The following is a 23,589-nucleotide window of genomic DNA, read 5'->3' as shown; positions in this document are numbered from 1 at the left end:
TGAGGGGTATTCAGGCTGCAAGGCTCTGAGGTAAGAGGGGGCTTTAGGGCTCATAGGAACTCTTGGTCTCTGATGGTCCTCCCACCTCACCTTCACTTACTTTTCTGACCTCCTTAAAGAACTCCTGCCAGCACGTGTAGGAAGTCTTCACCTCTCCATCTCACTGGTCAAGAAATATATTACAAGACACAAAATAGAACAAAGAATGACACTTGGTCCTTGGGGAGGTCTGTTTTCATAGCATTAATGCTTAATGGGCGGACAGTCCAATACCTTCCCATACCACAGAATCTGGCAGTGCCCGGTACTAGAATTCAGAGCCAGAAAAATCCACTGCCACTCTGTACAATGTCCTGGAAATTTCAGAATACTTGACAACTAAGAGATCAAACCCTTCCTCCTGCTGTCCTCCTCCTACCCACACATAGAAGAGATGAGAACAGACTCCTCCCCCACAGCTCTCTACTCCACTAGCACCATCCTCCTGCTACCCAATCCAATCTCTTCTCTTACTGCAGAGAGTGACAGTGACATCACTCCTGTCAGCAGGCTGCTGGAGATTAGAGCCTTGCAGCTGGAGTTCTGCCAATTATCCTGATTATCCAGCAATTCCAGCCAGAAAGTTCCCCTTCCTAGACATCATGATGACCCGACATTGACCTCACAGCACTGCCTCAGAGCAAACAAGTCATAGGAAGGATCAGATTTATCATTCCTTGTCTGCAGATCTAAAACTCATCAAACCAGTTCAGAGACCAAACAAACCCAACAGAGAAAAGGGGATTTCTGATGCAGTAGATCAAGAGGGTCTCGGGACCTTGAAAATTTAGTAAACCGTAAACAGTCCAGACTAAATGTCTTCCCATGGGGGGAGTAGTCCTTAAATGTCCAGCAACCCTCTTATTCCCCCCTCACATCCACATCCTATTATTGTGTGACCAATACCATCCAAATCATTCTTACTTTCATTTCCCAAAGTTATCCGTCTACAAGGAGACCTGTATAGATCACATGATGGCACCAATGAGGATGGAGGAGGACCGGAGTCACATGACTGAGAAGATACTAAACCTCACCCTGGAGATCATCTACCTGCTGACCGGAGAGGTGAGGAGGATTCTGGGAGGTCACATGACATCACTCTCATCTCTATTAATAAAACACAGACCTGACCGAAGAGGTGAGGAGGATTCTGGGAGGTCACATGACATCACTCTCATCTCTATTAATAAAACACAAACCTGACCGGAGAGGTGAGGAGGATTCTGGGAGGTCACATGACATCATTTTTATCTCTATTAATAAAACACAGAGCTGACCGGAGAAGTGAGGAGGATTCTGGGAGGTCACATGACATCACTCTTACCTCTATTAATAAAACACAGACCTGACCGGAGAGGTGAGGAGGATTCTGGGAGGTCACATGACATCACTCTAATCTCTATTAATAAAACACAGACCTGACCAGAGAGGTGAGGAGGATTCTGGGAGTCTAACATGATATTCCTATTGGTTCCCCAATACAGAGATTTCCTCTTCTGAAGTCAGGTGATCATATGACCATCACAGTGCCTCCATGTGACTCCCTAAACCCTGAGAGACACAACATGCAGAAGATTCTAGAAGTCACCAAGAAGATGATGGAGCTGCTGACAGGAGAGGTGAGCGGTGCCGGGAATTCTGGGACATTCTCCAGTAACAGACAAGGGATGTGTCTGGATGGTGACTGTATCATTGTGTGTGTCAGGTTCCTATAAGGTGTCAGGGTGTCACTGTCTATTTCTCCATGGAGGAGTGGGAGTATTTAGAAGGACACAAGGATCTCTACAAGGACGTCATGATGGACAATCAGCCGCCCCTCACATCACCGGGTAAGAGGAGACTTTATTGTAAAGGAGAGAGCAGTACGGAGGATCCACCTAGATCCCCCATCATCTGATAAACACATAGAAACAATGGATTCAGTCAGTGTGTGTGTTTCCTACAGATGGATCCAGTCATGGGAACCCACCAGAGAGATGTCCCCGTCCTCTGTATTCCCGGGATTCCACACAGGAAGGTCACACCATCCCTCACCATTGCAAGGTCAGTGGGACAGAGTAACTAGAACATGGACTGATGAAGACAATTTGTGAGTTTATAAATTACAGATGATATTTTTTCTGATATTCTTGATTTAGAGTGGAGATCCAATCGATATAGAATTTGAGGTGAAAGCAGAAGAAGAAGAGGCGTATGTGAGGGATGATCAGCAGTCTATGGAGGAGGATGGAATAACGGGGACATTTATAGAGGAGGACACTCCTACAGAGATCAGCACAGGTGGGTCATGAACACTAAATCCATTCCTCCACCCATACTGCTCACTGATTGGTCCAGAGTAGGGCGGGGACTGGGTGATATCAGCCTGTAATCCCCTGGTCACTTTCCTGAGCTGTGTTCCCCGTCCTGTATTCCTGGATTTCTCTTGGATAATCTTCCTTCTCTGTGCTGCAGACACAATTTATGTCTCTAGACTGGATTTATGGAGGTTCTGGGGTTCAGCTGGCAGAAAAATGTTCATTTCACCATAAATGTTACTAGACCTAGACACCTGGGGTGTGTGCTTTGAGTCTCCTTCTCCATGCCCGGGTCTAGTAAGATCTCTGACAGAACATTTCTCCCAGGGGACCTTCTCTGTTATCTGCTGGCTGTGCCGGGTGGAGGGATATGTCTGTAGTGTCTCAGACCCAAGTCACTGAGTGCAGTCTCAGGAGATGGGAGGCAGCGGTGTGGGATCTCTGCAACTTGTCTACAGTAGACATTTAATGTTCTACTGAATACCAATATTATGAGTCCTGACCCTTACACTGTATAATTAATATTGTACATTACATACTCCTGACCTCTGCACTATATACTCTATGTTGTACATTCCATAGACCTGACTTCTGCTCTTCCCATCCCCCCACTGCTATATATACACATAATATGGATTCTCTTTTGTTACACCCATTTCCTCCCAGCTGGACATTTTATATCGGATGATGTGATTGGAGAACAGACTTTTACATGGTGATAATAATGTGATAACATCCTCCAACTTTGGACCCTTGAACAGAAAGTGATAATGAGGGAGGAGTCAATACCCCAATGATGGTGGTCTTCAGGATCAGTCCAGTCTTCATCTTGGTTGTTCTCCCCCCATCCTCACTCTCTGACCTCTGGTGGGGCTCAGCCCCGCTGTTCTTCATGACTAAATCATGGACTAAATAAGGAAGTGCAGTACTTCTTGTGTTGGGAAGATGGCGATGAGTGATAGAGGGGGTGGGGACCCTCGTCCTATAATCCCCTCATCACTGTCCCTCCTATAACAGACAGTTCTGGTTGTTTCCTCACTCTCTGACTAAGGTCCATGAATAAAGAAATGACCTGGTAGGACATCAGAGGAGCCATTTCCTAGTTCCCTTGAGGGTGGAATTGTAAGCTCCTCAGAGACCAAGCTGCCTGATATGGGCAGAGTCCTGGTTTGGGGGAACCAATCAGCTCCTGTCTAGTAATCCTCTTTGTCTTTGTATTTTAGTCCATGGCCGGGAGATGAGGAAAACCTCCGAGGATTGTCTCACTTTGTCTCCAGACTGGAAAGTAGAAGATGAGGACATCACACAGTATAGTCCAGGAGAAAACCCGGCTCCCTCCAATGTCCATCCGGCACCACCCAGTGTAGATGGACCATCGGATTCCTCGTATCCTGAGGAACCTCAGACTGTGCGGGATCGGGCCGGCCTTCCTACAGAGAAGAGCTTCTCCTGTACTGAGTGTGGGAAATGTTTCCATTATAAATCCCAACTTAATAGGCATAAAAGATGTCACACAGGAGAGAAGCCGTATTCCTGTCCTGAGTGTGGGAAATGTTTTTCAGTGAAGTACAATCTTTACTTACATCAGAGATCTCACACGGGGGAGAAGCCGTATTCCTGTCCTGAGTGCGGGAAATGTTTTTCAATGAAGTCCAATCTTTACACACATCAGAGATCTCACACGGCGGAGAATCTATTTTTCTGTTCTGAGTGCGGGAAGGGTTTCCGGCATAAATCAGAGCTTAATGTGCATGAAAGATCTCACACAGGGAAGAAGCTGTATTCCTGTCCTGAGTGCAGGAAAATTTTTTCAGACAAGTCCAAACTTCATAGGCATCAGAGATCTCACACGGGGGAGAAGCCGTATTCCTGTCCTGAGTGTGGGAAGGGTTTCTGGCGTAAATCAGAGCTTAATGTGCATGAAAGATCTCACACAGGGGAGAAGCCGTATTCCTGTCCTGAGTGCGGGAAATGTTTTTCAGTGAAGTCCAATCTTTACACACATCAGAGATCTCACACAGGGGAGAAGCCATATTCCTGTCCTGAGTGCGGGAAATGTTTTTCAGTGAAGTCCGATCTTTACAGACATCAAAGATGTCACACGGGGGAGAAGCCATATTCCTGTCCTGAGTGTGGGAAATGTTTTTTAGACAAGACCAAACTTCATAGTCATCAGAGATCTCACACAGGGGAGAAGCCGTATTCCTGTCCAGAGTGCAGGAAATGTTTTTCAGACAAGTCCTATCTTTACAGTCATCAGAGATCTCACACGGGGGAGAAGCCATATTCCTGTCTTGAGTGTGGAAAATGTTTTGCACGGCAGTCCATTCTTCATACACATCAGAGAACTCACACAGGGGAGAAGCTATATTCTTGTACTGAGTGTGGGAAATGTTTTTCACAAAAGGCCAATCTTTACACACATCAGAGATCTCACACAGGGGAGATGCTATATTCTTGTACTGAGTGTGGGAAATGTTTTTCACAAAAGGCCAGTCTTTACACACATCAGAGATTTCACACGGGGGAGAAGCCATATTCTTGTTCTGAGTGTGGGAAATGTTTTTCAGATAAGTTGAATCTTTCCAGACATCAGAGATCTCACACAGGGGAGAAGCCGTATTCCTGTCCTGAGTGCGGGAAATGTTTTTCAGAGAAGTCCCATCTTAACACACATCAGAGATCTCACACGGGGGAGAAGCCATATTCCTGTCCTGAGTGTGTGAAATGTTTTTCAAGTAACTTCAATCTTTTCAAACATCAGAGATCTCACACGGGGGAGAAGCCACTTTCCTGTCCTGAATGAGGGAAATGTTCCTCACTGAAGTCCTGCCTTCCTGTACATCAGGGGGTCCCACACAACCCTGGAGGTGTATTAGTGCCTTGAGTGTGGGAAATGTCTTCTAGATGAATGTTGCTGGACATCCCAGCTCTCATGTGGGAAAGAAGCACACCCTGATATACACCTCAGATATACTCCATGGCTGATCTTCATCATGGAAGAAACAGTCCATAAGGAGGTCAGAGGTCCCCAAAGACATGGATGAAGTGTGGGACCGGGTTGGCCATTGATATGAGGAGAAGAAGTTTTCAATGTATTTTCCATGAATGGAAGACATTCCAGCAGCTCAGGTGTGATCCTAATAACATTGGTTCCCCCATTCACACAGGAGGAATGGACATGAACTCTCACTGAGGGAATTGCTATACAAACATTCTATGAATAGACCCCCAAATGTCAGGAGACATTTCTATAAAGACGGGAAGTATGGAGCAGAGAAATTAAGAGACCTCCCAGCAATGTTATTACCAGGCTGCAGCTAGGGGGAGCTCTAATGTCACCCCAGCAGAGTGATCCCATCTAGCCCACATTAACCCTCTCACTGCCAGAGCTGTTTCTGCATGATTTTGCACACATGGGAAAATGCAGATTTTGGTCCTGAAGATGAGATAAACCCCCAAACATCTATTCTGTGACATCAGAGGCCCTGGAGAATAAAATGGTGGTGATTGTTAAGGTGTTCCCCGTACACAGATTCCCCTTCATATCCGCCTTTATTTCCTCCTTTCCCCCATTTTCTATGTTGGGATCTTTTCTACAATACTTTGTTATAATAATGGAACACGTTGTGTATTGTATTGTACACCAATAATAATGACTCCGCCCCCACATTCCAGACAAGGGATCTTCCTGACCAATCAGATTCCTTCCTTTACTATTTCCTGATTATTATGCTTCAATCTTGTTAAATGTAAAATTATAATAAAACATTTATTGAACAAAAACTATTGTGTGTGTCGGTGCAATGAGGGCAAACTTCAATATAGAACATTGCTCCTCGGTGACACCTCACACCCTTCAATAACGGGGCAGAGTGCGGGGGTCAGCAGTATATCATATACAGCCCACCATACAGAGTGCAGAGGGGGGCTGTAGTGTGCCCCCCCTCCTGATCCATACCAGGCCACATGTCCACAACATGGGGGTCACCTTACCAGGGGGGATTCCCCCAGGCATAGCACCTTGTCACCTTGGCTGGTGGGTGTGGGGATCTGTGGGTGGGGGTCATAATTAGAGATGAGCGAAGAAATGAAAAATTCGATTCGACTGATTCGGCGAATTCGTGGACAATATTCGATTCGAGTCGAATAAATTCGCTGTGAATTTAACTTAAAAAAGGGTGTTTCTAGGCTTCAGAGAGACTTAATATTAGTGCAGAACACTGTACCTTTAATTTAAATGCCCTTGGAGTCTGCTGGGGAAGAGAAATAATACTGTCAGTCAGTATGACATGCAGATGAGTGCCGTCGATCTTAGAATCACCGCACACTTCACTCATTTGGGCAGTCACGGGGCCAAAACCAGAGTGTGGAGCCACAGTGTGGCGGTGGAGGCAGCAGCAATGGGAGGCCATACAGCACCCTATGACAAAAATGGAAACCACCAGCAGTGTGAGGAGACCTGAAAGTGGCACATGGCAGAGTGTGGCGATAGAGACAGCAGCAATGGGAGGCCGTACAGGGACCCATGACACACTCTGGACCTGGCAGCAGCATGAGGAGGCGGTACAGGGGCCCATGACAGATTACGGGCCTGGCAGCAGCATGAGGAGTCGGTACAGGGGCCCATGGCAGATTACGGGCCTGGCAGCAGCAATGGGAGGCCGTACAGGGACCCATGACACACTCTGGACCTGGCAGCAGCATGGGGAGGCGGTACAGGGGCCCATGACAGATTACGGGCCTGGCAGCAGCATGAGGAGTCGGTACGGGGGCCCATGACACACTCTGGACCTGGCAGCAGCATGAGGAGGCGGTACAGGGGCGCATGACAGATTACGAGCCTGGCAGCAGCAACTTGGACAGGAGGACGTTCAGCTTCTGCACCGTCGGGTGCGTGCTCGCAAACTGTTGTCTCTTGGAAACGGATTCCAAGAAAGACTGCTGACGGAATCCGTGAAGAGGAGTAGCAGGAGAAGGAGCATCTGAACGAGCGGAATATGCCAACAAGCGACAACAGTGGCCCATGACAGATTACGGGCCTGGCAGCAGCATGAGGAGTCGGTACGGGGGCCCATGGCAGATTACGGGCCTGGCAGCAGCTATGGGAGGCCCGTAATCTGCCAGCACCCTATGACAAAAAATGGAACCCACCAGCAGTGTGAGGAGACCTGAAAGTGGCACATGGCAGAGTGTGGCGATGGAGACAGCAGCAATGGGAGGCCGTACAGGGACCCATGAGAGACTCTGGACCTGGCAGCAGCATGAGGAGGCGGTATAGGGGCCCATGGCAGATTAGGGGCCTGGCAGCAGCTATGGGAGGCCCGTAATCTGCCAGCACCCTATGACAAAAAATGGAACACACCAGCAGTGTGAGGAGACCTGAAAGTGGCACATGGCAGAGTGTGGCGATGGAGGCAGCAGCAATGGGAGGCCGTACAGGGACCCATGAGAGACTCTGGACTTGGCAGCAGCATGAGGAGGCGGTATAGGGGCCCATGGCAGATTAGGGGCCTGGCAGCAGCTATGGGAGGCCCGTAATCTGCCAGCACCCTATGACAAAAAATGGAACACACCAGCAGTGTGAGGAGACCTGAAAGTGGCACATGTTTGGGGCATGATTCATGGCGGATTTAGTCAGTTGTGTCAGGAACTGGTGGTTTGAAATCCAGACTAATCCACGCCTGATTCATTTTCACAAACGTGAGTCTCTCCACACTTTGGGTGGACAGTCGTGTCCTCCGCGGAGTTGCAATACCTCCTGCCGCACTAAACACGCGCTCCGATGCCACGCTACTGGCCGGGCATGACAGCCTTTCAAGGGCAAATTCAGCTAGTTGGGGCCAAAGGTCAAGTTTCGTTGCCCAGTAGTCAAGGGGATTGTCTACCTCGGTTGGCAGGGTGCTGTCCAAGTAGGCCTAAGCCTGTTGTTTGAGGTCCTGCTCCAGGTCCACCTGATGCTGCTGCTGCTGCTGCGGCTGGTTAGTAGTTTCCTCACTGCGCTGGTGAAGAAAGCTACTCATCATCGACTGCAGACTGAGGCAGCCGCTGCTGGTGGAGCTGCCACTGCTCCTACCACCCCACCCCTCCCCTGCTGCCATGGCAGCGGAACACGAGCGCACAGGGCCCACAGTGTCTGAGGATGGACGTTGGCGCAGACAGGCAGAGACCAGCTGACTACATAGGTGTTTTTTATAGTACGTTATTTTGGCCTCCCTCTCAGCAGGTGTGAAAAAGGCCACCATTTTTGAACGGTAGCGAGGGTCCAACAAGGTGGACAGCCAAAAGTCATCCCTCTGTCTGATGGTTATTATTCGGCTGTCGCTACGCAAGCAACCGAGCATGCTATGGGCCATTTGTGCCAAGGAATGCGAGGGACTCCCTGCCTCCATCTCCACAGCATACTGCCACGGTGCGTCTAGGTCCTCTGTCTCCTCTTCCTCCTCCTCTACCAGATGCTCCTGCTCCTCCACTCCTGTCCGCTGAGTGGAAAAACCACCCATTTCACTCAATAATTCCTGAGCACCAATGTCCTCCTCTACCTCCTCCTCTTCTTCCAGTCCTGCCCCCACAGGGGCCATGTGGCGTTGAGATCTGTGCGCCACGTCTACCGCACCCTGACCAGCCATTGTTAACAGCATTTGTTCCAGGACGTGCAACAGAGGAATGACGTCGTTCATCCCATAGTCCTGCCGACTCACGAATAGCGTGGCCTCCTCAAAGGGCCTGAGCAAGCGCAGGTGTCACGCATGAGCTGCCAATGGCTGACATCTAAGTTACACAGGGAGTACCTTTATCTGCTTTTAACATCAGGAAATCTGTGATGGCCTTTTGCTGTTCGTAAAGGCGGTCTAACATATGTAGGGTTGAATTCCACCTTGTTGCAACGTCACAGCATGAGGAGTCGGTATAGGGGCCCATGGCAGATTAGGGGCCTGGCAGCAGTTATGGGAGGCCCATAATCTGCCAGCACCCTATGACAAAAAATGGAACACACCAGCAGTGTGAGGAGACCTGAAAGTGGCACATGGCAGAGTGTGGCGATGGAGACAGCAGCAATGGGAGGCCGTACAGGGACCCATGAGAGACTCTGGACCTGGCAGCAGCATGAGGAGGCGGTATATAGGGGCCTACGGCAGATTAGGGGCCTGGCAGCAGCTATAGGAGGCCCGTAATCTGCCAGCACCCTATGTCAAAAAATTCAACACACCAGCAGTGTGTGAGGAGACCTGAAAGTGGCACATGGCAGAGTGTGGCGATGGAGACAGCAGCAATGGGAGGCCGTACAGGGACCCATGACAGACTCTGGACTTGGCAGCAGCATGAGGAGGCGGTATATAGGGGCTTATGGCAGATTAGGGGCCTGGCAGCAGCTATAGGAGGCCCGTAATCTGCCAGCACCCTATGTCAAAAAATTCAACACACCAGCAGTGTGAGGAGACCTGAAAGTGGCACATGGCAGAGTGTGGCGATGGAGACAGCAGCAATGGGAGGCCGTACAGGGACCCATGACAGACTCTGAACTTGGCAGCAGCATGAGGAGGCGGTATATAGGGGCCCATGGCAGATTAGGGGCCTGGCAGCAGCTATAGGAGGCCCGTAATCTGCCAGCACCCTATGTCAAAAAATTCAACACACCAGCAGTGTGAGGAGACCTGAAAGTGGCACATGGCAGAGTGTGGCGATGGAGACAGCAGCAATGGGAGGCCGTACAGGGACCCATGACAGACTCTGGACTTGGCAGCAGCATGAGGAGGCGGTATATAGGGGCCCATGGCAGATTAGGGGCCTGGCAGCAGCTATGGGAGGCCCGTAATCTGCCAGCACCCTATGTCAAAAAATTCTACACACCAGCAGTGTGTGAGGAGACCTGAAAGTGGCACATGGCAGAGTGTGGCGATGGAGACAGCAGCAATGGGAGGCCGTACAGGGACCCATGACAGACTCTGGACTTGGCAGCAGCATGAGGAGGCGGTATATAGGGGCCCATGGCAGATTAGGGGCCTGGCAGCAGCTATGGGAGGCCCGTAATCTGCCAGCACCCTATGTCAAAAAATTCAACACACCAGCAGTGTGTGAGGAGACCTGAAAGTGGCACATGGCAGAGTGTGGCGATGGAGAAAGCAGCAATGGGAGGCCGTACAGGGACCCATGAGAGACTCTGGACCTGGCAGCAGCATGAGGAGGCGGTATATAGGGGCCTATGGCAGATTAGGGGCCTGGCAGCAGCTATGTGAGGCCCGTAATCTGCCTGCACCCTATGTCAAAAAATTAAACACACCAGCAGTGTGAAGAGACCTGAAAGTGGCACATGGCAGAGTGTGGCGATGGAGACAGCAGCAATGGGAGGCCGTACAGGGACCATGACAGACTCTGGACTTGGCAGCAGCATGAGGAGGCGGTATATAGGGGCCCATGGCAGATTAGGGGCCTGGCAGCAGCTATGTGAGGCCCGTAATCTGCCTGCACCCTATGTCAAAAAATTTAACACACCAGCAGTGTGAAGAGACCTGAAAGTGGCACATGGCAGCAGAGTGTGGCGATGGAGACAGCAGCAATGGGAGGCCGTACAGGGACCCATGAGAGACTCTAGACTTGGCAGCAGCATGAGGAGGCGGTATATAGGGGCCCATGGCAGATTAGGGGCCTGGCAGCAGCTATGTGAGGCCCGTAATCTGCCTGCACCCTATGTCAAAAAATTAAACACACCAGCAGTGTGAAGAGACCTGAAAGTGGCACATGGCAGCAGAGTGTGGCGATGGAGACAGCAGCAATGGGAGGCCGTACAGGGACCCATGAGAGACTCTAGACTTGGCAGCAGCATGAGGAGGCGGTATATAGGGGCCCATGGCAGATTAGGGGCCTGGCAGCAGCTATGTGAGGCCCGTAATCTGCCTGCACCCTATGTCAAAAAATTAAACACACCAGCAGTGTGAAGAGACCTGAAAGTGGCACATGGCAGCAGAGTGTGGCGATGGAGACAGCAGCAATGGGAGGCCGTACAGGGACCCATGAGAGACTCTAGACTTGGCAGCAGCATGAGGAGGCGGTATATAGGGGCCCATGGCAGATTAGGGGCCTGGCAGCAGCTATGTGAGGCCCGTAATCTGCCTGCACCCTATGTCAAAAAATTAAACACACCAGCAGTGTGAAGAGACCTGAAAGTGGCACATGGCAGCAGAGTGTGGCGATGGAGACAGCAGCAATGGGAGGCCGTACAGGGACCATGACAGACTCTGGACTTGGCAGCAGCATGAGGAGGCGGTATATAGGGGCCCATGGCAGATTAGGGGCCTGGCAGCAGCTATGTGAGGCCCGTAATCTGCCTGCACCCTATGTCAAAAAATTTAACACACCAGCAGTGTGAAGAGACCTGAAAGTGGCACATGGCAGCAGAGTGTGGCGATGGAGACAGCAGCAATGGGAGGCCGTACAGGGACCATGACAGACTCTGGACTTGGCAGCAGCATGAGGAGGCGGTATATAGGGGCCCATGGCAGATTAGGGGCCTGGCAGCAGCTATGTGAGGCCCGTAATCTGCCTGCACCCTATGTCAAAAAATTTAACACACCAGCAGTGTGAAGAGACCTGAAAGTGGCACATGGCAGCAGAGTGTGGCGATGGAGACAGCAGCAATGGGAGGCCGTACAGGGACCATGACAGACTCTGGACTTGGCAGCAGCATGAGGAGGCGGTATATAGGGGCCCATGGCAGATTAGGGGCCTGGCAGCAGCTATGTGAGGCCCGTAATCTGCCTGCACCCTATGTCAAAAAATTTAACACACCAGCAGTGTGAAGAGACCTGAAAGTGGCACATGGCAGCAGAGTGTGGCGATGGAGACAGCAGCAATGGGAGGCCGTACAGGGACCCATGAGAGACTCTAGACTTGGCAGCAGCATGAGGAGGCGGTATATAGGGGCCCATGGCAGATTAGGGGCCTGGCAGCAGCTATGTGAGGCCCGTAATCTGCCTGCACCCTATGTCAAAAAATTAAACACACCAGCAGTGTGAAGAGACCTGAAAGTGGCACATGGCAGCAGAGTGTGGCGATGGAGACAGCAGCAATGGGAGGCCGTACAGGGACCCATGAGAGACTCTAGACTTGGCAGCAGCATGAGGAGGCGGTATATAGGGGCCCATGGCAGATTAGGGGCCTGGCAGCAGCTATGTGAGGCCCGTAATCTGCCTGCACCCTATGTCAAAAAATTAAACACACCAGCAGTGTGAAGAGACCTGAAAGTGGCACATGGCAGCAGAGTGTGGCGATGGAGACAGCAGCAATGGGAGGCCGTACAGGGACCATGACAGACTCTGGACTTGGCAGCAGCATGAGGAGGCGGTATATAGGGGCCCATGGCAGATTAGGGGCCTGGCAGCAGCTATGTGAGGCCCGTAATCTGCCTGCACCCTATGTCAAAAAATTTAACACACCAGCAGTGTGAAGAGACCTGAAAGTGGCACATGGCAGCAGAGTGTGGCGATGGAGACAGCAGCAATGGGAGGCCGTACAGGGACCCATGAGAGACTCTAGACTTGGCAGCAGCATGAGGAGGCGGTATATAGGGGCCCATGGCAGATTAGGGGCCTGGCAGCAGCTATGTGAGGCCCGTAATCTGCCTGCACCCTATGTCAAAAAATTAAACACACCAGCAGTGTGAAGAGACCTGAAAGTGGCACATGGCAGCAGAGTGTGGCGATGGAGACAGCAGCAATGGGAGGCCGTACAGGGACCATGACAGACTCTGGACTTGGCAGCAGCATGAGGAGGCGGTATATAGGGGCCCATGGCAGATTAGGGGCCTGGCAGCAGCTATGTGAGGCCCGTAATCTGCCTGCACCCTATGTCAAAAAATTAAACACACCAGCAGTGTGAAGAGACCTGAAAGTGGCACATGGCAGAGTGTGGCGATGGAGACAGCAGCAATGGGAGGCCGTACAGGGACCATGACAGACTCTGGACTTGGCAGCAGCATGAGGAGGCGGTATATAGGGGCCCATGGCAGATTAGGGGCCTGGCAGCAGCTATGTGAGGCCCGTAATCTGCCTGCACCCTATGTCAAAAAATTTAACACACCAGCAGTGTGAAGAGACCTGAAAGTGGCACATGGCAGCAGAGTGTGGCGATGGAGACAGCAGCAATGGGAGGCCGTACAGGGACCATGACAGACTCTGGACTTGGCAGCAGCATGAGGAGGCGGTATATAGGGGCCCATGGCAGATTAGGGGCCTGGCAGCAGCTATGTGAGGCCCGTAATCTGCCTGCACCCTATGTCAAAAAATTTAACACACCAGCAGTGTGAAGAGACCTGAAAGTGGCACATGGCAGCAGAGTGTGGCGATGGAGACAGCAGCAATGGGAGGCCGTACAGGGACCATGACAGACTCTGGACTTGGCAGCAGCATGAGGAGGCGGTATATAGGGGCCCATGGCAGATTAGGGGCCTGGCAGCAGCTATGTGAGGCCCGTAATCTGCCTGCACCCTATGTCAAAAAATTTAACACACCAGCAGTGTGAAGAGACCTGAAAGTGGCACATGGCAGCAGAGTGTGGCGATGGAGACAGCAGCAATGGGAGGCCGTACAGGGACCCATGAGAGACTCTAGACTTGGCAGCAGCATGAGGAGGCGGTATATAGGGGCCCATGGCAGATTAGGGGCCTGGCAGCAGCTATGTGAGGCCCGTAATCTGCCAGCACCCTATGTCAAAAAATTTAACACACCAGCAGTGTGAAGAGACCTGAAAGTGGCACATGGCATGAGAGACTCTGGACCTGGCAGCAGCAGGAGGAGGCGGTATAGGGGCCCATGGCTGATTAGGGGCCTGGCAGCAGCTATGTGAGGCCCGTTATCTTGCAGCACCCTATGTCAAAAAATTTAACACACCAGCAGTGTGAAGAGACCTGAAAGTGGCACATGGCAGCAGAGTGTGGCGATGGAGACAGCAGCAATGGGAGGCCGTACAGGGACCCATGAGAGACTCTGGACCTGGCAGCAGCAGGAGGAGGTGGTATATAGGGGCCCATGGCAGATTAGGGGCCTGGCAGCAGCTATGTGAGGCCCGTAATCTGCCTGCACCCTATGTCAAAAAATTTAACACACCAGCAGTGTGAAGAGACCTGAAAGTGGCACATGGCAGCAGAGTGTGGCGATGGAGACAGCAGCAATGGGAGGCCGTACAGGGACCATGACAGACTCTGGACTTGGCAGCAGCATGAGGAGGCGGTATATAGGGGCCCATGGCAGATTAGGGGCCTGGCAGCAGCTATGGGAGGCCCGTAATCTGCCAGCACCCTATGTCAAAAAATTTAACACACCAGCAGTGTGAAGAGACCTGAAAGTGGCACATGGCATGAGAGACTCTGGACCTGGCAGCAGCAGGAGGAGGCGGTATAGGGGCCCATGGCTGATTAGGGGCCTGGCAGCAGCTATGTGAGGCCCGTTATCTTGCAGCACCCTATGTCAAAAAATTTAACACACCAGCAGTGTGAAGAGACCTGAAAGTGGCACATGGCAGCAGAGTGTGGCGATGGAGACAGCAGCAATGGGAGGCCGTACAGGGACCCATGAGAGACTCTGGACCTGGCAGCAGCAGGAGGAGGTGGTATATAGGGGCCCATGGCAGATTAGGGGCCTGGCAGCAGCTATGTGAGGCCCGTAATCTGCCTGCACCCTATGTCAAAAAATTTAACACACCAGCAGTGTGAAGAGACCTGAAAGTGGCACATGGCAGCAGAGTGTGGCGATGGAGACAGCAGCAATGGGAGGCCGTACAGGGACCCATGAGAGACTCTGGACCTGGCAGCAGCAGGAGGAGGTGGTATATAGGGGCCTATGGCAGATTAGGGGCCTGGCAGCAGCTATAGGAGGCCCGTAATCTGCCAGCACCCTATGTCAAAAAATTCAACACACCAGCAGTGTGAGGAGACCTGAAAGTGGCACATGTTTGAGGCATGATTCATGGCGGATTTAGTCAGTTGTGTCAGGAACTGGTGGTTTGAAATCCAGACTAATCCACGCCTGATTCATTTTCACAAACGTGAGTCTCTCCACACTTTGGGTGGACAGTCGTGTCCTCCGCGGAGTTACAATACCTCCTGCCGCACTAAACACGCGCTCCGATGCCACGCTACTGGCCGGGCATGACAGCCTTTCAAGGGCAAATTCAGCTAGTTGGGGCCAAAGGTCAAGTTTCGTTGCCCAGTAGTCAAGGGGATTGTCTACCTCGGTTGGCAGGGTGCTGTCCAAGTAGGCCCAAGCCTGTTGTTTGAGCTCCTGCTCCAGGTCCACCTGATGCTGCTGCTGCTGCTGCGGCTGGTTAGTAGTTTCCTCACTGCGCTGGTGAAGAAAGCTACTCATCATCGACTGCAGACTGAGGCAGCCGCTGCTGGTGGAGCTGCCACTGCTCCTACCACCCCACCCCTCCCCTGCTGCCATGCCAGCGGAACGCGAGCGCACAGGGCCCACAGTGTCTGAGGATGGACGATGGCGCACAAAGGCAGAGACCAACTGACTACATAGGTGGTTTTTATAGTACGTAATTTTGGCCTCCCTCTCAGCAGGTGTGAAAAAGGCCACCATTTTGGACCGGTAGCGAGGGTCCAACAAGGTGGACAGCCAAAAGTCATCCCTCTGTCTGATGGTTATTATTCGGCTGTCGCTACGCAAGCAACCGAGCATGCTATGGGCCATTTGTGCCAAGGAATGCGAGGGACTCCCTGCCTCCATCTCCACAGCATACTGCCACGGTGCGTCTGGGTCCTCTGTCTCCTCCTCCTCCTCCTCTACCAGATGCTCCTGCTCCTCCACTCCTGTCCGCTGAGTGGAAAAACCACCCATTTCACTCAATAATTCCTGAGCACAAATGTCCTCCTCTACCTCCTCCTCTTCTTCCTGTCCTGCCCCCACAGGGGTCATGTGGCGTTGAGATCTGTGCGCCACGTCTACCGCACCCTGACCAGCCATTGTTAACAGCATTTGTTCCAGGACGTGCAACAGAGGAATGACGTCGTTCATCCCATAGTCCTGCCGACTCACGAATAGCGTGGCCTCCTCAAAGGGCCTGAGCAAGCGGCAGGTGTCACGCATGAGCTGCCAATGGCTGACATCTAAGTTACACAGGGGAGTACCTTTATCCGCTTGTAACATCAGGAAATCGGTGATGGCCTTTCGCTGCTCGTAAAGGCGGTCTAACATGTGTAGGGTTGAATTCCACCTTGTTGCAACGTCGCAGATCAGGCGATGCTGTGGAATTCCGTTCTGCCGCTGCAGCTCAATGAGGGTGTTCTTTGCGGTGTAGGAATGGCTGAAATGCATGCACAGTTTACGTGACATTTTAAGGATGTCTTGCAGTGGGATGGTGGATTTTAGGAACCGCTTGACAACCAGATTGAACACGTGAGCCATGCATGGCGCATGGCACAACCTTCCTTGACGCAGAGCAGACACCATGTTCTTTCCGTTGTCAGTCAACATGGTTCCGATTTTTAGTTTGCGCGGAGACAGCCATCTGTCGATTTCTCTGTTCATTACACTCAGCAGTTCCTCCCCTGTGTGACTACGTTCGCCAAGGCATACCAGGTGCAGCACAGCGTGACACCGTTGCGCCCTGCACATGTGATATGCCGGTCGGGTAATGGGACTTGGCACGGGGGTGGCGGCTGAGGACACGGCGGAAAAAGAGGTGGTAGAGGCGGACATGCTTGCTGGACCAAGGACGTGCAAACGTGGAGGCAAAAGCGTCGTGACCTGTCCAAGTTGCTGGTGCGGCTGTGCCGGCACCACGTTCACCCAGTGGGCCGTAAATGACATGTACTGTCCCTGACCGTAGTTACAGCTCCACACGTCGGCGCTGCCGTGCACTTTGGCAGAGACCGACATGCTCAAAGACTGGCCCACCATCTCTTCTACATGTGAATGCAGGGCTGGCACTGCCTTTTGGGCAAAGAAATGACGGCTTGGCACTCTCCACCGCGGCGCGGCACAAGCCATCATTTCTCGGAAAGGTGCTGAGTCCACCAGTTGGAAAGGGAGGGACTGCAGCACCAGCAACTTGGACAGGAGGACGTTCAGCTTTTGCACCGTCGGGTGCGTGCTCGCAAACTGTTGTCTCTTGGATACGGATTCCAAGAAAGACTGTTGACGGAATCCGAGAAGAGGAGTAGCAGGAGAAGGAGCATCTGAACGAGCGGAAGATGCCAATGAGCGACAACTCCCCTCAGCAGAGGTGTTGGAGCCTTGACTGGCTGATAGAGGGCGATTGACGACGTCGGGTGACGGAGCAAGTAACGGAGCGGGTGATGGAGCGGGGGCTGGGGCAGGCAGAACCGCCGTATGTTTATCACGGTTTTCCCAGGCCACCGAATGGTGACGCTGCATATGCTGACGCAACGCTGTAGTCCCAACATGGGCCCCCTGGCCACGCTTGCATTTCTGGCCACATAGTCGACATACGGCTACGTTTACTTCCTCGGGCGGCTTGAGGAAAAATTGCCACACCACCGAGTAGGAAACTTTGCCCCCGCTACTCTTCACTGGCTGACTGCTACTTCCTCCGTGCGCACCGGCACCACTACTGGCCGTGGTGGTAGGCTGCAGTGGAGCTGGTGCTCTACTCCGTGGACGTTTGGCTCCACTGACACTGATGCGACCCTGCTGCTGTCTCCTGGGCAACCCACCGACTGTTTTGCTCGCTGCCAAGCTGCCACCCTCTTCTCCTGATGATGCGGAAGAAATTGCCTGATGACGACGAGGCTGCCAAGTGCGATCAACCTCCTCATCATCAAGTAGGGTCTCCGCCTCACTACTAGCCCCCTCGGCTGCGTCTGGGTCAGGAGACAGACCTGTCTCTAGACCGGCTACCGAGCCACTCTCCTCGCCAGTACTTGTTCGCTTGGCTGCTGAAAAGGCCGATGTCTCCCCCCGTTCCTGACCGCCCTCTGTTAGCTCTTCCTCACTGTACAGTGGGGCTGAGCCCACAGCATGCGATACTTCGCTTGGTGAGGGAACAGCAAAGGACAGGGGCAGGTAGAGGACACGTGATTTCAGTGGGCTTGGTCCCGGGCCATGCCAACTAACGGTTGTGTCTGACGTACCCACCGACCGTTGGCTGTAGGTGTCAGAGGTGACCTGGGAAGAGGAAGACGACCGAGCCAACCAATCAATGACGGCAGGGTTGTCGGTGGAGACACGACCGCTGGATGACACCGGGAGCACTGGCCTCTGGCTGCGAATACTGCTGCCTCGACCCCTTCCTCTGCTGCCACGTCTGCTCGCTCCTAAAACATTGCCTCCTCTGCCACTCCTCTGCATGTTGTCTGACATACTATTTAATTCAACGATTAGGTGTCCCTGAGTAACAATTCTCTGGCACTCAGTAACAATTCTGTCTGTCCCTGAGTATGAATTCTGTGGCCCTGAGTAACAATTCTGTGTCTGTGCGAGTAACAATTCTGTGTCTGTGCGAGTAACAATTCTGTGTCTGTGCAAGTAACAATTTTGTGTCTGTGCGAGTAACAATTCTCTGGCACTCAGTAACAATTCTGTCTGTCCCTGAGTAACAATTCTCTGGCACTCAGTAACAATTCTGTCTGTCCCTGAGTAACAATTCTCTGGCACTCAGTAACAATTCTGTCTGTCCCTGAGTAACAATTCTCTGGCACTCAGTAACAATTCTGTCTGTCCCTGAGTAACAATTCTCTGGCACTCAGTAACAATTCTGTCTGTCCCTGAGTAACAATTCTCTGGCACTCAGTAACAATTCTGTCTGTCCCTGAGTAACAATTCTCTGGCACTCAGTAACAATTCTGTCTGTCCCTGAGTATGAATTCTGTGGCCCTGAGTAACAATTCTGTGTCTGCGCGAGTAACAATTCTGTGTCTGTGCAAGTAACAATTTTGTGTCTGTGCGAGTAACAATTCTCTGGCACTCAGTAACAATTCTGTCTGTCCCTGAGTATGAATTCTGTGGCCCTGAGTAACAATTCTGTCTCTGTGCGAGTAACAATTCTGTGTCTGTGCAAGTAACAATTTTGTGTCTGTGAGAGTAACAATTCTCTGGCACTCAGTAACAATTCTGTCTGTCCCTGAGTAACAATTCTCTGGCACTCAGTAACAATTCTGTCTGTCCCTGAGTATGAATTCTGTGGCCCTGAGTAACAATTGTGTGTCTGTGCAAGTAACAATTCTGTGTCTGTGCAAGTAACAATTTTGTGTCTGTGAGAGTAACAATTCTCTGGCACTCAGTAACAATTCTGTCTGTCCCTGAGTAACAATTCTCTGGCACTCAGTAACAATTCTGTCTGTCCCTGAGTAACAATTCTGTCTGTCCCTGAGTATGAATTCTGTGGCCCTGAGTAAGAATTCTCTGGCACTCAGTAACAATTCTGTCTGTCCCTGAGTATGAATTCTGTGGCCCTGAGTAACAATTGTGTGTCTGTGCAAGTAACAATTCTGTGTCTGTGCAAGTAACAATTTTGTGTCTGTGAGAGTAACAATTCTCTGGCACTCAGTAACAATTCTGTCTGTCCCTGAGTAACAATTCTCTGGCACTCAGTAACAATTCTGTCTGTCCCTGAGTATGAATTCTGTGGCCCTGAGTAACAATTCTGTCTCTGTGCGAGTAACAATTCTGTGTCTGTGCAAGTAACAATTTTGTGTCTGTGAGAGTAACAATTCTCTGGCACTCAGTAACAATTCTGTCTGTCCCTGAGTAAGAATTCTCTGGCACTCAGTAACAATTCTGTCTGTCCCTGAGTAACAATTCTCTGGCACTCAGTAACAATTCTGTCTGTCCCTGAGTAACAATTCTGTCTGTCCCTGAGTATGAATTCTGTGGCCCTGAGTAAGAATTCTCTGGCACTCAGTAACAATTCTGTCTGTCCCTGAGTATGAATTCTGTGGCCCTGAGTAACAATTGTGTGTCTGTGCAAGTAACAATTCTGTGTCTGTGCAAGTAACAATTTTGTGTCTGTGAGAGTAACAATTCTCTGGCACTCAGTAACAATTCTGTCTGTCCCTGAGTAACAATTCTCTGGCACTCAGTAACAATTCTGTCTGTCCCTGAGTATGAATTCTGTGGCCCTGAGTAACAATTCTGTCTCTGTGCGAGTAACAATTCTGTGTCTGTGCAAGTAACAATTTTGTGTCTGTGAGAGTAACAATTCTCTGGCACTCAGTAACAATTCTGTCTGTCCCTGAGTAAGAATTCTCTGGCACTCAGTAACAATTCTGTCTGTCCCTGAGTAACAATTCTCTGGCACTCAGTAACAATTCTGTCTGTCCCTGAGTAACAATTCTGTCTGTCCCTGAGTATGAATTCTGTGGCCCTGAGTAAGAATTCTCTGGCACTCAGTAACAATTCTGTCTGTCCCTGAGTATGAATTCTGTGGCCCTGAGTAACAATTGTGTGTCTGTGCAAGTAACAATTCTGTGTCTGTGCAAGTAACAATTTTGTGTCTGTGAGAGTAACAATTCTCTGGCACTCAGTAACAATTCTGTCTGTCCCTGAGTAACAATTCTCTGGCACTCAGTAACAATTCTGTCTGTCCCTGAGTATGAATTCTGTGGCCCTGAGTAACAATTCTGTCTCTGTGCGAGTAACAATTCTGTGTCTGTGCAAGTAACAATTTTGTGTCTGTGAGAGTAACAATTCTCTGGCACTCAGTAACAATTCTGTCTGTCCCTGAGTAAGAATTCTCTGGCACTCAGTAACAATTCTGTCTGTCCCTGAGTAACAATTCTCTGGCACTCAGTAACAATTCTGTCTGTCCCTGAGTATGAATTCTGTGGCCCTGAGTAACAATTCTGTGTCTGTGCGAGTAACAATTCTGTGTCTGTGCAAGTAACAATTTTGTGTCTGTGCGAGTAACAATTCTCTGGCACTCAGTAACAATTCTGTCTGTCCCTGAGTAACAATTCTCTGGCACTCAGTAACAATTCTGTCTGTCCCTGAGTATGAATTCTGTGGCCCTGAGTAACAATTCTGTGTCTGTGCGAGTAACAATTCTGTGTCTGTGCAAGTAACAATTTTGTGTCTGTGCGAGTAACAATTCTCTGGCACTCAGTAACAATTCTGTCTGTCCCTGAGTAACAATTCTCTGGCACTCAGTAACAATTCTGTCTGTCCCTGAGTAACAATTCTCTGGCACTCAGTAACAATTCTGTCTGTCCCTGAGTAACAATTCTCTGGCGCTCAGTAACAATTCTGTCTGTCCCTGAGTATGAATTCTGTGGCCCTGAGTAACAATTCTGTGTCTGTGCGAGTAACAATTCTGTGTCTGTGCAAGTAACAATTTTGTGTCTGTGCGAGTAACAATTCTCTGGCACTCAGTAACAATTCTGTCTGTCCCTGAGTAACAATTCTCTGGCACTCAGTAACAATTCTGTCTGTCCCTGAGTAACAATTCTCTGGCACTCAGTAACAATTCTGTCTGTCCCTGAGTATGAATTCTGTGGCCCTGAGTAACAATTCTGTGTCTGCGCGAGTAACAATTCTGTGTCTGTGCAAGTAACAATTTTGTGTCTGTGCGAGTAACAATTCTCTGGCACTCAGTAACAATTCTGTCTGTCCCTGAGTAACAATTCTCTGGCACTCAGTAACAATTCTGTCTGTCCCTGAGTAACAATTCTCTGGCACTCAGTAACAATTCTGTCTGTCCCTGAGTAACAATTCTCTGGCACTCAGTAACAATTCTGTCTGTCCCTGAGTAACAATTCTCTGGCACTCAGTAACAATTCTGTCTGTCCCTGAGTAACAATTCTCTGGCACTCAGTAACAATTCTGTCTGTCCCTGAGTAACAATTCTCTGGCACTCAGTAACAATTCTGTCTGTCCCTGAGTAACAATTCTGTCTGTCCCTGAGAATGAATTCTGTGGCCCTGAGTAAGAATTCTCTGGCACTCAGTAACAATTCTGTCTGTCCCTGAGTAACAATTCTCTGGCACTCAGTAACAATTCTGTCTGTCCCTGAGTAAAAATTCTGTGGCCCTAATAACGTTTCTGTGGCCCTAAGTAACAATTCTCTGGCACTGAGTAACAATTCTGTCTGTCCCTGAGTATGAATTCTGTGGCCCTAACTAGCGTTTCTTTGTCCCTAAATAACGATTCTGTGGCCCTCATTAACAAGTCTGTGTCCCTGAGTAATGGTTCTCTGTCCCTAAGTAACTTCTCTCTGTCCCCAATTCTCGTTTCTGTGGCCCTAACTCTGTCCCTGTCCCTAGTACAGAGCGGTCTGCCTCTGTTCAATGACTGCAGGCAAATGAAGATTTCCAAAATGGCCGCTATATATACCTCGACCATTACACAGTGCTGGCTGGCTGGCTGCTGATTGGCTGATGCGATCACATGTCGTTGAGGAATGCATTATGGGGCAGCGCGCCTTGTCTGCGCGCCTTCCCCGACATCCCCGCTCCGTCGCCGCACATGTCAGCCGCCATTTTCTGAAAAATTTCGATTCGCGCGTCCGAATTAGGCTGTTTTTCGGATTCGGCACGAATCGAAATTTTTCCGATATTCGACTCGAATTCCACTTCGGATACTTCGATTCGCTCATCTCTAGTCATAATGGATTCTGGAAACCCCCTTTAATAACAAGGGGCCCCCATATACCGTTCCCCCATGTGAATGAGTATGGGGTATATAGTACCCGACAATAGCACCAGCCCAATGACAGCTCCCTAAACTGTCATCATCTACATAAGTGAAGGGACAGGGATGGTGGGACCTTATTACCCAAATGTGACCAGTGACCATATTTGGTCAGTGATGTCACTGCTATCCCCGCCCTCTTCCTTACATGGCAGGGATTCCCAATGACATCACTGATTCCTGGGGGTGTGGCCGCTGTACCCATCCATGTCTTCCTCAGGCACCAGAAATTCTGAAGGACCCTCTGCACACTGGTATATACCCTTTCAAGCAAATGCATGCACTAGCTGTATGGATTTGAGCACAGGGATCTCTTGTTTGTTGTATTGTTGGGTCAGTAGCCAGACCTGAACCTTGTAGCTCTCCCCCCATTGTGTCTTTTCCCCTATGCTAGCATTGTGTCCACAGTAGCACTTGCGTAGGCAGAGCAGAGTAGGACTGGCCATAGAGGGATCACTTTGACGCAGTTGGCAGCTTAAACATGTATTGCAATATGTGTGAACCAAATATCCCTATTTGTTGCATCTCTTGTTCCTCAGGCACCAGTGACAGCGGGAAGCTGTTATACAGTGAGGAACAGAAGTATTTAAACCCCCTGCGATTTT

General features: G+C 50.5%; 1 protein-coding gene and 1 long non-coding RNA gene across 2 annotated transcripts in view; both read left to right on the top strand.

The window, feature by feature from the left end:
* Positions 1 to 23,589, top strand: part of LOC149443011 (uncharacterized) — a 473,108-nt gene that overhangs the window by 22,175 nt on the left and 427,344 nt on the right. The window lies entirely within an intron of this gene.
* Positions 1 to 23,589, top strand: part of LOC149443017 (uncharacterized) — a 56,450-nt gene that overhangs the window by 8,392 nt on the left and 24,469 nt on the right. The window contains exon 2 of the mRNA XM_089655957.1: positions 3,814 to 5,139. Coding sequence (XP_089512083.1) covers positions 3,814 to 5,139 — 1,326 coding nt within the window. The remainder of the gene's footprint in view (positions 1 to 3,813; positions 5,140 to 23,589) is intronic.

The sequence above is a fragment of the Staurois parvus genome, unplaced genomic scaffold (genome assembly GCF_062004578.1).
Source record: "Staurois parvus isolate SC_StPar_1 unplaced genomic scaffold, SC_StPar_1.0 ptg000879l, whole genome shotgun sequence".
Classification (NCBI taxonomy): domain Eukaryota; kingdom Metazoa; phylum Chordata; class Amphibia; order Anura; family Ranidae; genus Staurois; species Staurois parvus.
The sequence above is the reverse complement of the archived record's forward strand: the minus strand, read 5'-3'. Positions and strand labels throughout refer to the sequence as shown.